Source organism: Talpa occidentalis, unplaced genomic scaffold, assembly GCF_014898055.3.
Source record: "Talpa occidentalis isolate TD23 unplaced genomic scaffold, MPIMG_talOcc4v2.1 talOcc4.2, whole genome shotgun sequence".
Taxonomy (NCBI): Eukaryota; Metazoa; Chordata; class Mammalia; order Eulipotyphla; family Talpidae; genus Talpa; species Talpa occidentalis.
In genome coordinates, this window is record NW_023602073.1 from 60,838,628 (window position 1) to 60,854,064 (window position 15,437).

At 36.7% G+C, this 15,437-nt stretch overlaps 1 protein-coding gene across 4 annotated transcripts in view; it reads left to right on the forward strand.

The window, feature by feature from the left end:
* Positions 1–15,437, forward strand: part of DNAH8 (dynein axonemal heavy chain 8) — a 323,660-nt gene that overhangs the window by 147,375 nt on the left and 160,848 nt on the right. For all 4 annotated transcript variants that reach the window (XM_037519635.2, XM_037519639.2, XM_037519637.2 and 1 more), the window contains exons 45-52: positions 4,715–4,902; positions 7,267–7,353; positions 7,453–7,560; positions 8,587–8,721; positions 10,616–10,777; positions 12,715–12,961; positions 13,051–13,292; positions 13,376–13,516. In XM_037519635.2, the coding sequence (XP_037375532.1) occupies positions 4,715–4,902; positions 7,267–7,353; positions 7,453–7,560; positions 8,587–8,721; positions 10,616–10,777; positions 12,715–12,961; positions 13,051–13,292; positions 13,376–13,516 (1,310 nt within the window). The remainder of the gene's footprint in view (positions 1–4,714; positions 4,903–7,266; positions 7,354–7,452; positions 7,561–8,586; positions 8,722–10,615; positions 10,778–12,714; positions 12,962–13,050; positions 13,293–13,375; positions 13,517–15,437) is intronic.

Sequence of the window (15,437 nt, forward strand, 5' to 3'; positions counted from 1 at the left end):
AAAAGGGGTACCATTAACAGGTGGGAAATTTTGAGACAATCCTAAAAGATAGGTAGGAGATGGTTTTAGAGGAACAAAGAAAAAAATACTAGAGGGGAATTCACTATTAGTACTAGAATATGATCTTTCTATCTACCTTCATTCTCTTGGTAAACTTATGCAGATCCAAACTTTAAATACTGTTAATATGGTGGCTTCCAAATTTATATCTCTAGCTTGGACTTTGCCATGAAACCCTGCATTCTTAGGCAGAAACATCTGCCTATTTGACATTTCCACTTTAATGTCTAATAGGTCCAAATTCACCATATCCAAAAACAAACTTCTCCCCATACTACTCCTTTTTCAGTCTTCCACAGCAAACACCATACTGTTGAGAATTTGAAAGCATTGTCTTTGAGATGATGTATAAAACACAGATTCCTATTATTATTTCTTCTGTTCATCATTGTACTCTAGATCCTAATTAAAGGTATGGTAAGGAACAAAACAACAACAACAACCATCCAATTATTTGGTAAACTGTAATGAAACCTTAATGAATCTAGAAAAATAGAATTTAGGAAACTTACTAGAATAGGAAATAAATTTTATTTCTATAAAACACACAAAAATTGAAATGAAAGAGAGATACCACTGAGGACATAATTAATAAAATGTGGTATTGGGGCAGGAAAAACAGACCCTATTTGTTGATTAATAGACCAGTAGAGTGGATATAATAGAGAATGCAGAAACAGGACAAACACATGACATGACAAAGATGGTTTGTAAATCACCGATGAAGAGATCAACTGTACAACAAATGGCTCTGTGACAAGAAAGGATTAATATTTAACAAGGGAAATTGGACCCCTACCAACCTAACTCTTACACCATCTGTAAAAATCAATTCTGGGGATTAAAAGCTTAAGTGTAGAAGACAAATGATATGGCTTTTCAGGGATATATTTTCAGAGTAGAAAGGGGTTGGTAATACAAATTTCAAGAACTGTAAAGAAAAGATCGACACATTGCCTACTCTAAGTTAAGAACTTCTATTCCTCAATGGATACTAAAAAGGAGAGAGGAATAATGGGCCAGAAATTGAAAAAGGCATTAGCAACATATGTTACCAATAAAGGAGTAATATCCTAAAATACATGAATGATGGTTATGAACCAATCAGAAAAAGATAAACCAACAGCAAAATGAGGGAAAGTCTTGAACAGGCACTTCACAAATGAAGACAACCAAATGACCAGCAATCAAAGAACTGCCTATTTATTATCAAGAAATGAACAAAAATTCAGTGTGACATTTGTTACCTTTGGTAAGAATGTGAGCAACAGAAATAATAATTCACTACTGGTGGGAGTATAAAATGATTTTTTGAAAATTAGTTGACAATAATTTAAAACAGTATATATGTGTATTTTCAGCTACCCAACCTCTTAGTAGATATTCTGATAAACTGCACTTGTGTGTAAAGTTCACATTAGCATTGCTTATGGCAGCAAACAACTAGAAACAACTCAGTGTCCTCTACAGTGGGATGGACAGAGAAATAATGAATTGTGAATATATCATTTGTGTACTCCATATAAAGGGAAATATGTATGAAATTCTGTATGAAAATGCTATATAGTGGTAAAAATGAGTAACTACAACTTGAAGCATTGACATAGAACAGTCCACAAATATAATCTAGAATGAAAGCAACAGGTCTCATGAAATATGTATTATGATTAAATTTATTTAAAATTCAAAAATACGTAAAATTAAAATGTATATTATTAATGTATTTATATGCAGATAGTGAAAAAAGGAAAGAAAAACACAAAGTTCAGACTAACAGTTCCTCCCTCTGGGAGTGAGGGAGAGGACTTAGTTGGGGAGATGTACAGTGGGGCTTCCCTGTGCTCAGTATCATGAGTTCACTCATCCAGCCCTTCCTTTCAGTGGGATTTGAGAATGTCCCTGTAATAGTTTCCATGAAATTACATATCCTCCTCACACCTTTAATTATCTGGCCATTAGAGTTATATATGTATATAACTTTATGTGTTATATAGGTGTGTGTATATAATGTATATATATTTAGGTGTAAGTGTGTTCTATACATTTATATAGTTAGACAATCTTTTGTGTTATTTTTCCATTTAAAAAGGAGGAACAAATCATAAACTACAGACTGGGAGAAGATGTTTTAACAAATGTAGCTAACAAAAATTTAATATCCAGCATTTAAAAGATTTTCTTCATATCATTAAGAAACAAAATAAAACAATGTTGAGATACCATTATTCTGCCAGTTGGCAAAAAATGGAAAAGTCTGACAAAACCACTGTTGGCAATGATGTACAGAAATCACAACTCTTAATACTGTGTGTGTGTGTGTGTGCATGTGTGTGCGTGTGTGTGTGTCTGTGTGTAAATTGGTAGAGCTGCTTCAGAGAACAGCTTGAAAACCAGTGGTAAATATGAAGAGTACACACTCTTTGTCCCAGCATTTCCACTCCACACACATATTGCAAGAATACAGAAATAAGACTGGTACATTGTTACAGTAAATTATTAGGAACAACCCAAATAGCAATTGAGAATACAGTGAATTTTTAAATTGGTATATTTATACAGTGGAATTCTGTACAATATAGCAGTTAAAAATGTTGAATTAGATCTGCACATATCAGCATGGAATCTCTAAAACATTAAAAATAATATTGAGGGGCCTCCCCGGTGGCGCAGCAGTTGAGCTCTGGGTTGCGAAGCTGCCCGCAGCCTCTGCAGTGCTGGTTCGATCCCCGGCTGCTCCCCGGCCACCGGAGGAGGGTCCCACATGGTGCGCAGACCTCTCCTGCCGCCCGCTGCTCCCCTCAGTAGTGTACTTCGGTCCTTCTGCCTGCTCTGCTCCCCCCTCTGGCTCTGGTGAATTCTTTCACCCTCCCGCGCTTCTGACTGTACCCAGTGTTTGTATAAATAAATAAATAAATCTTTAAAAAAATAATATTGAGCAAATACTCAAATTTCTGGAGGATATAGATGGTATTTGATAGATAGATGATAGGTAGCTATATATACACATACAAATTTTGAACAAGCAGTGTGTATAGTGTTTGTGAATACATGCATAAGAACCACAGTTTAAAACCCTGTAAAGGAACCACTGACATCAAATTCAGCATAGAGTTTACCTCTGAAGAAGGAAGGAGTATTGCATACATGGATGTGAACTATAGTTCTAATATTTTATTCTATAGGGTGAAATCTGAGGCAAATTATTAAAATTTGATAGGGAGAGAACATTGATATTCATTGAATTATTTTTTATCATTGCCTGTTAAAACATCTTTGAACCCTGAAAGTCATCTTTGATCAAAGAGAAGGGATCTTCTATGAATCACTCCCAGCTGAGGGTTGGGGGTGGTGAAGAAATGTAGACTAGAGCACAAGGTAAACCCTAGAATGCCAAAATTATAGCAGAAGGAAAATAAAACAAAATACTGGTTGCTTCCAGTATTTTTCATCCATACAAAAGCTGTCCTAACACAGCTCTCTGAAGTGGGTCCTGATAAAGATCAACTGCCCCATGGGTGTTTGTGAGGAAAAGGCAAGCATAGTACAAGGTCAGGTTGAAAGACTCAGACTGAGAGGAGAAGCTCTCCTGCCTCCTCCATCCTTTCCCCCAAATCACAGAGGCGAGCATGCATCCTCCAACAGGAATTTGCATTTGGAATGAGGAAATATACACATAGACAGAGAAATTCAGCAACAACAAATTATAAAGTATTTGAAGAAATTAAGGAGACACCCAAGCAGCAAAGAGACGTACTGACTACCAAATGAATTAATTGAGAAGAAAACTCCAAAGTTAATAAAATTCATGTCTTCAGAGAGATTCAGCATTTTGTCATATACAACGAATTAAAGAAAAACAGACTGCTATGAAAAAACTAACAATTGGAATAATCATTGTCAAAAATATCAATTAAAAACACTTTCTTGAATTGGAATCTCTAGTCGAGAGAATACATTGCAAAAAGAAATGGAAAATTTGACGGAAAAATGTAAGGGTTAAAGGGTAGACATATGAATTCCAACATTCGAGCAATGTAAATTCCTAAGGGAGAGAGGAAAAACTGGAGGGGGCAATAATAAAAGAAAGATCATTTTGTACCCCTAAAGATAATGAAGGTTTTCATCCTTAGAGATTAGACAGGAACAATGTTCATGCTATTCAGGTCTTTCTTTGTGCTGGGTTATGTAAGGAATAAATAGAAATCCCTTTGGTCTTTCCCTGTCTCACCCAGCATCCTGACATTTCTATCTCATTGCAACAAAAAGGGAAAAGCATGATCTGACCCAGACAGGGCATCCTTTATTTTGTCAGTTTCCTTAAATATTAGGGCTCCTTCCACCCCTGTCCCCAGTAGAGGTGGCATTTCCAGACTGAATCAAATTTTATCACCTTTCAGCATCGCTGGGTGTAATGACATGTCCGCATTTTCAGTTTGGTAGTGTACTATTTTCATTGTTTTGCTGATAATGTACAAATAGTTAACCTGTCTACATCACTGTAGTTAAATATGTTTTTATAAATAACCAGATATGAAGCTTTATATCAATTATGTTTCAATACATAACTGCTAGGGAGCAATTTGGAAAAATAATTGGTGTCCAGAAGGTATATTATAAAGTAACACCTTTCAAATTAACTGTTTTTCACTACCAGGTCTTGCACAGTCAGGTTCTTGGGGCTGTTTTGATGAGTTTAACAGAATTGAATTGCCTGTATTGTCAGTGGCAGCCCAACAAATTTATATTGTTTTGACAGCAAGAAAAGAGAGAAAAAAGCAGTTCATTTTTTCTGATGGTGATTGTGTTGATTTAAATCCAGAATTTGGAATCTTCTTAACAATGGTAAGAACATAGACTTCAAATGCAATTTGACTGGTTTAATTGTTATAGACTTAAAACAAAAGAAATATATTAGTGGATAAGTTACTATCCTGGGATGGTGAGCGATTCTTTTTAATTGTATGATTATTTTTGAGTAGTAAAACTGGCTCAGACAGAAGATAAGATAGTAATACATTAACAATAATAATGGCACTGCACTTGAGCACTTATTGTGTATGAAATGTGAAGCTCAGTGTTTTATGAATTGTATCAGAATGGTTAGCAGCAGTAATAAATAATTCCCAAATTTTAGTGACTTAAAATCACAAAGTTTTATTTCTCTCTCATGTCACATCTCCATTGTAGGGTGATAAGGTAGAAGTAGGGAGCACAGGATCTACTTTGTATGTTCTTATTCTCGTACTCTCTCCGTCATTGCTGGTTGCTGTAGCAAAGGAAAAAGAACACATGAAAATTATGTTCTGGCTCTTGGAGTTTCTGTACAGATGTGACACAAGTCACAAGTCATTGGTTAAAGCACTTTACATGGCCGCGCCCAACCTCAGGGGGCTAGGAAATTGCAGTTCTGATACTGTATTTTGTGTGATGGATATTTTATAACAGGTACATGAGGATCAGGGAGATTTAAAAACTAAGTCACACAGCCACTTAGCTAAAAACATTATTGTCTGTCTAACATAAAAACTTGCCTATTTACCCCCGCATGTGGTTTTTCTCTGATGGAAATGATTAAAATTTCCAAAATAATTCATAAAGTTCCTATAACAAATAATTGTAGCAAATTCAGTTACCATGTGATTGAGATCAGAGCTTTGAGATACAGTGTTGTCCAGAAAATGAAAGGCATCTGCAGGGGAGGGGGAGGGAGAGGGAAAACGAGGGCAGGAACTGCAAAAGGGACTAAGGTGATGGTACAGGAGTGAAGTGTTGTTGGAAATTCTATGGGGACTATACCTGATGTAAAACATATACAAATAAAGAAATTAATTTTTAAAAAAGAAAATGAAGGCTTGAATAAATAAATTTTCTATGAACTGGAGAAGTCAAATTAATGTTGAATCACCTTTACTTAATGTTCTCTATATTTGTTCTCTAATTTGCGAGCTATCATAAATTATCTTTGTCCCAGTGGACAAAGATAAATTATAAATCACAAAATCAGGAAAGTTTCTGATGAATTTTTTTTTAATTAGCAAGCATCTATATAAGTAATTGGGTGTAAATAACAATTTAAAGTGACCAGTTAGAACTCAGGAAATGGGAAAAGAAACTTACTCAATATGAAACTTTGGTTTAGGAGAATTTAAAAGAAGTTTAACATTCTGGCTGGATTAAAAATAATATTACAAGTATCAATTAGCTACTGCATTAGGCTGTGAGAATAACAAACATTAAAAGCAATTGCTTAACATGTAGCATTCTCCTACAATCCTGCTTCTGTTTCTATCTTCACTTTACATTATGATCCAAGATGTTACAGAAGCATTTCTATTTTGTTGCAACAAAGCTGGTTGAATCAACTTCCTTCAGAACAAACATCAAGGATACTTCATACCATGTATCCCTTGTAGGTACAATGTAGAATCTAACAGGCCCATTCGATTGCAAGGCAGGCTGGGAAATGTAGTTTTTAAACTGGGTCGTACTGCACTTGGGTTGCAGCTGGGGTTCAAGGAAGTTGTCTAAGGAAGAAGAAAAAGAATACTATAGGCAACCAGCAATCTTTATATTTCCAGTATGAAATAAGATATCTGACAGTGCCCAGGAAATGTTTAGGGAGTGAAGGTTTCTTAATGTAGTTTCTTAAAATAACTGACCCTTCTCTGCCTTACTTGTCTTGGAACCCCTAACATTTCCCTTGGGATTTTTGGGTCTGACCTATCCCTAACCTTCAACTACTTATCAGGCCTTAGCTTCCTTTCCACTTCTACTTTTATTCCTTTCACAATTTACAAATGAAACAAAATTTACCTAAGTAAATTTTCCACAATGAAATCCTGAATTTTCTTCCTCTTTCAATCACATATTAGATTATAATTATCCTAGAATTTATTTATTTTCTTTTACTTGTTTTCTAATTTCTTAACCATTAGATACACAATGCTTAATTTTTTGCTACACAAAGTTGTATCTCTCTCTGTGTTTAACTTTACTAGTATAATAATAGGGGAATACATAAGCAGGAGTGAGGTGACATTAATAGCTATTATGTTCCAATACACATTTCTGAGAAAGAAGGGATGTGATCTGAATCTAATGTTTTTCAGTACCACCTTAGAATCTGAACTAGGGATTTGAAATGTGTTTGTACTCATGAGATGAAATGATATCAACAATTAAAAATGAAATAATTTTAACTTTTAGAATCCTGGATATGCTGGGCGCCAGGAACTTCCAGAAAACTTAAAAATTCAGTTTAGAACTGTTGCTATGATGGTTCCTGACAGACAGGTATGTGTGTATACAAAATACAGTTTAAAAACATAACAGAGTTTCTGTTCTTCAGTTTGATGCAAGAGTCATTGAAAATATCACTATTTTAATTTTCAGATCATTATGAGAGTTAAACTTGCAAGCTGTGGTTTTCTTGAAAATGTTATCTTGGCTCAGAAGTTTTATGTTCTTTATAAGCTCTGTGAAGAGCAACTTACTAAACAGGTAAGTTTATGAATCTCTTTTCCCTTAGCTATCAAACTTCATTTTTTTTACTTTGCAATTTTATCTTGATAAATGCTGATCTGTGAGTTAAGCAAAATCTTATGGATTATTTCTAAAATATATTTATAATTAATTTGACCTATTGATTATGCATTTTAAAAATCTTTTTATTTTGAAGTAATTATAGATTCACAGGAAGTTGCAAAGAAATGCACTGGGAGGTCCTCTGTCCTCTTGACCTTGCTTCTTGACATGTTAACATTTTATAACTATAGTATGATAACAAAACCAGAGGGTTGAATTGAGTACATAATAATAGTAATAATAATTGACACCCAAAAGAAATAGTTAACAAACTTTATAGAATGCGTGTGTGTGTGTGTGTGTGTGTGTGTGTGTGTAGTTCTAGGCTGTTATGCTCATGTGTAGGTGCTTATAACCATCATCAAGATATAAAATTGTACTATTACCACAAGGTTCCCTCACACTACCCCGTTAGAGTCACAGTCTCCTCTCTCCCAATTCCAAATCTCTTGCAGCCTCTAATTTTTCTCCATCTCTATCATTTTGTTATTTCAAGAATGTTAAAGGAAAACACATAGTATGTAACCTGTTGGTTATGCATTTTACATGTTTGCTGCTCAGACTGTAGTAGATAGTATTATTCTCAAAAGATATTTAAAGTGTGAACACTGTATCATACAGCTTGGTCATTGTCAGTCAAAGGAAGGGCAGGAGAATTGAACTCATAAAACTTTACAGCTTAATCACCTCCAAAACTCGAAGGTACAAATATATATATAGGGTTACATAGTAGCTTGCATCTGTCAAAACTTAACCATTATACATTTAAGACATCTGCATTTCACTGTATATAAATTTTATCGTAGATGTTAAAAAACTCAAAAAAAAATTGCAAGAAAACCCCTACAGAGTCTTAGTACCAAGATATTTACCTTTACGTTTGCAGTGAGTCTACATTTGAAAATTAAAATCAAATAATTTTTCCCTTTTTCCCTATCTTAGGTTCATTATGACTTTGGGTTGAGAAATATTCTATCCGTGTTGAGAACACTTGGATCTCAAAAAAGAGCCAGACCTGAAGATAGTGAATTAAGCACTGTCATGCGAGGACTAAGAGATATGAACCTTTCTAAATTGGTATCTTTCATCTCTGAATTCACTTCTCTTCCAAGATTTGACCTGGTTTCTTTCTACTCAGATGACAAATGGGGATTGGCTCATGTTGAGCTGTGAGCATTAATAATTGCAGGGACAGTGGGCATGCAAAGCAACCACTGTGCTTCCAAATGGGGGAATATACCTCATGGCCTTGAATGACCAGCAGATTGTGGAAATGCATCCTCTTAGCAGTTGTGTGCCACAAAACAGCTCCCGGGGGCTTCAGCCCCCAAATATCAGTCTGACCAGCTACCGTTTTTTCATAATGTAGCACAGATTCTAAACATGAAAATCTGGATTCATAGGGAACCAGGCGAACCTTTTTCTTTCTCAGGATGACTAATTCATGACTATGTCTCTCCTAAAACAGCAGCATCTTTTCTAATTTCCAAAAATGCATTAAAATTTTGCTGTGGAAATTGCAACAGTTATTTCACTACTTCCATGCTTTATCATAAGTATATCTGGGTTCTTCTGAACTAGCTGATAGGTAGGTTTGTGCTCCATATTATGTCCATGCCCCAGAAATACAAAGTTTAGGAAGAAATGTTTCTTACGATGCTCACATTCTAGTTACAAAAACTAACAATCAATATCTGCTTATTTCCATACCAATACAAAAGCCTTTACAAGGTCTGGTACAAGCATGCACAGGGTGGGGGGTTTACTATTGATTCAGGCGGATGGATAGAGTCAGGAGCCCTTGGTGGATACAGGCCTTTTAATGGTGCATCAGGGAACAGGTACACAGACACACCAGACAGGGAGGGTGGCATTCAAGGAGACAGGTAGGGTGGGGGCTGGTAGGCAAACGAGACCCCAGACCCATGATAATAGCCACCCTTGCTCCCTGGCGTTCTCTCTGGCATTCTGAAGTCACACTGCTGAGTGGTCCCCTTCACTGTGCTGTCCCCACCGCCTTTATCCTTCTCCTCTAGGCACAGGTGTGAGCATTTACGTGTGTGCAATCCTGTGCTCTTTGGGCCCAGTGTCTGTAATTACAGGTGCGCATGCTCTATGCTCACGCTCCCAAGCACTTTTTGTGCAGGCCATGGGTAGCATCTGTAGAGGCTAGCTATAGGGAGGTGGAAAAGAGCCTGATGACTCCATTTACCCTTCACAGGGGTATTGTCTTGTTCCGGCCTCGTAGCAGCTCTGTGGGCTCTAGATGGTTAGGTGTGCCTGTGGCCATGTTTTTTGTATGAGGGAACTAACTGAGTTTGGAGGATTCACACAATCATAGTTAGTGAGAAGTTAGAACAAAGATCCCCAAGACTTTCTAATGCCAAATCCTCTGCTCTTTTCAGAACACTTTATCACCTCCCTTAATTAATGGTGTTCTTGAAATTTCTAGACAAGAATTCCAGAAAGGATCAGAAAAGCCCCAGCAAATAAGGTGAAATCAGAGTGAGTCAGTGGTTGGCAGCCTGCTGTTCATAAGGCAGAGCAAGACCCTGAAGTTTTAGAATTTTCAACCAATGTTGGATGAGCCAGTCTTGCAGGATTATGTTAATTTCCTTATATAAGTAAAATATTAATGTTCTTTTCTCATGGGATTGGGATTATATGTTGCATGTTTTCAAGGTCAGTGGACATAGCTGTCTGTGAGAAGCAGAACCTTCTTATGATAAGGTAATGTGATCAAACCTTAGAGCAGAAGACTGAGGCTAAATTGTGGAAGACAATTGTGAATGTCAAGGATCTTGGGATGCAATATTATAGGTAATGTGGTGGTTTCAGGAGAAAGGACTAGAGAATGTGAGTCTGGTTAGGAGAGAAGTGAGGATCATTTGAGCGTGAAGTTATATGTGCTTCCTTGCCAGACAGTAAACATTTGTTGACTGAATGAATAAATTATCCTATGATATCTTAGGTTGATGAAGATGAACCTCTGTTCCTCAGCTTAATCAATGACCTGTTTCCAGGATTACAGCTGGATAGTAGTACTTATGTGGAATTGCAAAATGCAGTGGAGAAGCAGGTTAATCTAGAAGGGTTGATTAACCATCCACCTTGGAATCTCAAACTTGTGCAGGTAAAGACATTTTAATCTGTTCTCAGTATAATGACCAATGTGTGCTGTTAAAGGTCTCCATTTGAATAGAACTCACAATACTCGTCTGACTTGATGAAATGTTGAAACTAAATCAAAATCATCATCATTGCAAGAAGAGCCCTGGGGGTGGGGATGTGAATGCAGGTCCCAGAGGAATGGTGTAGATTCCCTGCCTCAAGGTGAACAAGCCATAATTATGGTTACTTATAGCTGCTGAGAAGGCAAGGCAGACCCAGAAGCTCAAGATGACTGGGAGGGGATGGGACAGCTGGGCTGGGCACTGTGCCAGTCTGAGGTATTGCCTGCACCTGGTGCCTTCATGGTGCTTTCCTGGCACCAGCCCAAGGAATCTGGGATTGGACATGTTCACACCTGCACTGAAACTTTATCTTTAGGTGTCTTTCTGTCCATCACATTTCCTCCTTGTGACATCCACCTGCCTACTTTATAAGCGAATTAACAAACTGGAGCAGAGTTGCAGGATTAGAGCTCTTTGAATTTGAGCTGAAATTGCAGAGAGTTAGAAGCTGTATTTGAAGAATAACAATTCTTACTTTAACTTATGTTCTTGCCAGATTATAGGACATGCAAGTATATGTATCTTCCGTGTATCAAATACATCCAAATCTTACAAGGAAATCTATGGGAGAAAGTTTAAGTATTTTTCTTTGCCCATGTGTGAGAAACCATCTTAATTTTTTTTAATTTCTAGGAAAACATCATTTTACATATGACATACAAACAGTACACTGAGGACTAAGATCCTCGCCATCTCAAAGGCTGTCTCGCTACTTTTGAACATACTGTCACAGCCAATGTTTCTGTTACTTTCCCACTATGGGTTGCAGTAGTAAACATTTCTATCTTAGGCAGTGACTCAAATTTTATCTCTCAGAAGTTATAAGAACTTTGACTTCTTATTTCTATTAGGGAATTTTATATATAGATACGCTCCTTCCCTGGCTTTTGCATACTTATGCTTTAGCTGCTACTAGACATTCAGTCCACCCTAGAAAGGTGCAGCCACTTTGTTGTCCAGTACAAAAAGCAGGCAGTGCCATGCTTGGGAGCTTATTTCCCACACATCTTCCAACCAGTCTCTCCTTTGTTATGTACTGATGGGCAATAAAGTAGGTAATTTCAGTCTCTTTGGTTCTGTGTGGAACAAACATTGAAGTGCGATGTCCCTTGCCACATCAATCTGCCTTCTATAGATTTTGTCCTCAATCACACCTCGCTTGACGTCCCCCATTCCTGTCCCATTGCCCCCAAAGCTTCTTCATCAGTTTTGGGGGGAAGTAGTACAAGTGACTCAGTGTACAGAATCCTCATCTCAAGCTGTATCTACTTTTAGGGCAAATGTAGCTCAGCCTCATGTGATGGTGTGTGCTGCTGCTTTCTGACACGAGGGGGCAGTGCCATCACATTGGATGCCGAGAGGTACCTGCTTGGGAAAGCTGCTTGTCAAGTCTCAGCAAATCAACATCTCAAGAATAGCAGTTTGTTTAGACTCAAGGTCAAAATAAGGGGGGTGCAATTGTATGGGGAATATAACCAAAATTAAAAGCATACATTGTGCAAAAATGAAAAATGATGTATGAATTATATAAAATAAAATATTAAAAAAAGAATAGCAGTTTGTAAAGCAAAAATTGAATGATTTCCAAAATGTGATTCAAGTGCCACACTGTCATTACCTTACCAGCTATAATTTTATGACATGGTGCTAATTTGCTCTCCATACTTACTAAAACAAATAAAATTTTATTTTGCTCTTTAAAAAATATTTTAAATAATGAATTAGTTACTTTAGGAAGAGCTTATTGAAAGCCTTTTAAATTTCAGTGCATTGTTTCTATGAATGTCGGAGAGAGTGCCTTCAGCCACATCTTCCAGCTAATTCTCTTGTTCTGCAGCTCTACGAGACCTCTCTGGTGCGCCACGGGCTGATGACTCTTGGGCCCAGCGGTTCTGGGAAGACAACCGTTATCACAATCCTGATGAAGGCATTAACAGAATGCGGGAGGCCTCACAGAGAAATGCGAATGAATCCCAAAGCTATCACTGCCCCGCAGATGTTTGGCCGACTGGACACTGCTACCAATGACTGGACAGATGGGATTTTTTCTACTCTGTGGAGAAAAACATTAAAAGCTAAAAAAGGTACATGCACTCCCCTTTGTGATCATTTTCTTTGCCGGTTTATTAATGACACAATGACCTATTCAATTTTCTGTTTTAATTATTTGCAGGTGAAAACATTTTCCTCATTTTGGATGGCCCTGTAGATGCCATTTGGATCGAGAACTTAAATTCTGTGTTGGACGATAATAAAACCCTCACATTAGCGAATGGCGATCGCATCCCCATGGCTCCTACTTGCAAGCTCTTGTTTGAAGTGCACAACATTGAGAACGCCTCGCCCGCCACGGTCTCTAGGATGGGCATGGTCTATATCAGCAGCTCTGCTCTCTCCTGGAGGCCCATATTACAGGTGGGAGGAGAGACCCTCACACGCATGCTGTCTTTCCATGCTTCACTTTCTTAATAAACAGGACACCTGTCTTTTTGCTGCAGGCCTGGTTGAAGAAGCGCACTGCACAGGAAGCTACTGTATTCCTAAATCTGTTTGATAAAGTGTTTGAAGATGTGCATACATATATGAAGCTAAACCTCCATCCAAAAATGCAGCTCTTAGAGTGCAACTATATTGTACAAGTAAGTTTGTTTCTGGATAGTCACTTTGTAGATTTTGAGATCCTTTTCCCACTCAGTTGCAGTTTAGAGGCATCTGAAATAGAAAAGTCATATAGTCTATAGAAATCCTTTTGTGATGTGGCTTTGAAGGTGCTGACAAGTCTGATTCCTCTTAAAGATCTCATTAATGCTCTTAATGACATTTCTTTAATATTTTCACTTCCCATTGTCAGGGGAGGAGAAATGAACTATGTTTCCCATCATCAAGTTTTGTAACCTTCCCAGAGTGTCTTCAATTATGAGAGTAGACAAGATAAATAAAACTGGCAGTTTTATAGAAGAATACAAAAAGGAGCTTGGGGCAATCAGGAAAACTTAGGTGGCAATTTTGGCTATGCAAATTTAGCACATATCAGATAGAGGAAAACTTTAAACAATTCTGAGTAGTTTATAGCATTTCCCCCTACACTTAGTTTTCCTTATTAGCTTTTGGAACAGAAATCGTCAGATTTTTTTATTTTACATTTTTTTCATTTTGAAATTATGTTTATTGGAGTAACATTGATTTCTGCCCTGTTTCTGCCCTGTTACAGGAGTAAGACTTTACACCTCTACAAATGTACAACAGATTTATTTTTAATGACTTGAGAAACCTCCATATTCTTTCCCTGGAGAATGGACTAGTGTTTATTCACACTGACACTGTATGAGGATTTCTCCCCGTCCCCCCCCCCATACCCTTACCAACACTTGTTTCGGGTCTTCTCACAGGTGTAAGGTGATATCTCATTGTAGTTTTGATTTGCCTTTTCCTCACTATAAAAGACAATGAGACTTTTTTCATGTTCCTGTTAGCCATCTGGATGTCTTCTTTGGAGAAATATCCATTTCAGTCTTTTGCCCATTTTTTTTTTTTGATTAGGGTATTTGTTTTCTTATTGAGTTTTTTTGTAGATTTTGGATATTAACCTTTTGTGGGATGTAAAATGTACAGAAATTTTCTTCCATTTGGTACAGTGGTTTTTTTTTTGTTTGTTTTAATGATAATTTCTTTCACTTGCAAAAATTTTAAATTACATTTATTTTTAATGTCACTGTAGTTGAGTCCCCAGGGACATTCCTGAAGCCAATATTGTAGAGTATTCTGCTATATTTTTCTTCTATGTATTTTATGGTTTCAGGTCTTTTATCAAAGGCTTTGAACCATTTTGAATTAATTTTTGTGTATTACATGAAATAGTGGTGTAGTCTCATTCCTTTGCCTGTGGCTGTCCAGTATTTCCAATACCATTTGTTAAATAGACTTTCCATTCTACAGGCTCTTTTGCATAAATTATCTGTCCATATAAGTGTGGGTTTATTTCTGGGCTTTCAATTCTATTTCATTGATCTATTTGACTTTTTATTACAGTGCCATACTATTTTGATTACTTTACAATATATATTGCTTTATAGTATACTTTAAAACCTGGGAGTGCAAAACCAGTTTTTCTTTTTTTTTTTTTGTTAGGTTTGCTTTGGCTATTCAGGGTCTTTTGTGGTTCCATACAAAATTTCAGTAATGTTTGCACTGTTTCCTTGAAGAAAGCAAGTTTGATAGGAATTACATTAAATTTGTCTATTACTTTGGGTAAGATAGCCATTATAACAATCTTATTTCTTCCAATCTATAAGTCTGGGATATCTTTCAATTCCTTGTGTTGTCTTTTATTTCTTTTAGCAATATCTTATAGTTTGTTGTATAAGTCTTTCACCTCCTTTTCTCAGTTTATCCTTAGGTACTTAAATATTTATTTATTTATTTATTATCTTTATATTCTCCATACAATTGCATCCTCCTTATTTTGACCCCAATTCCTCCTTTCCCCCCCCCACCCCCATAGTGTGTCTCTGGTTTATAGTTGTTTGTTGATTTTGATTTTTTCTTTCTTATAGTTATTCT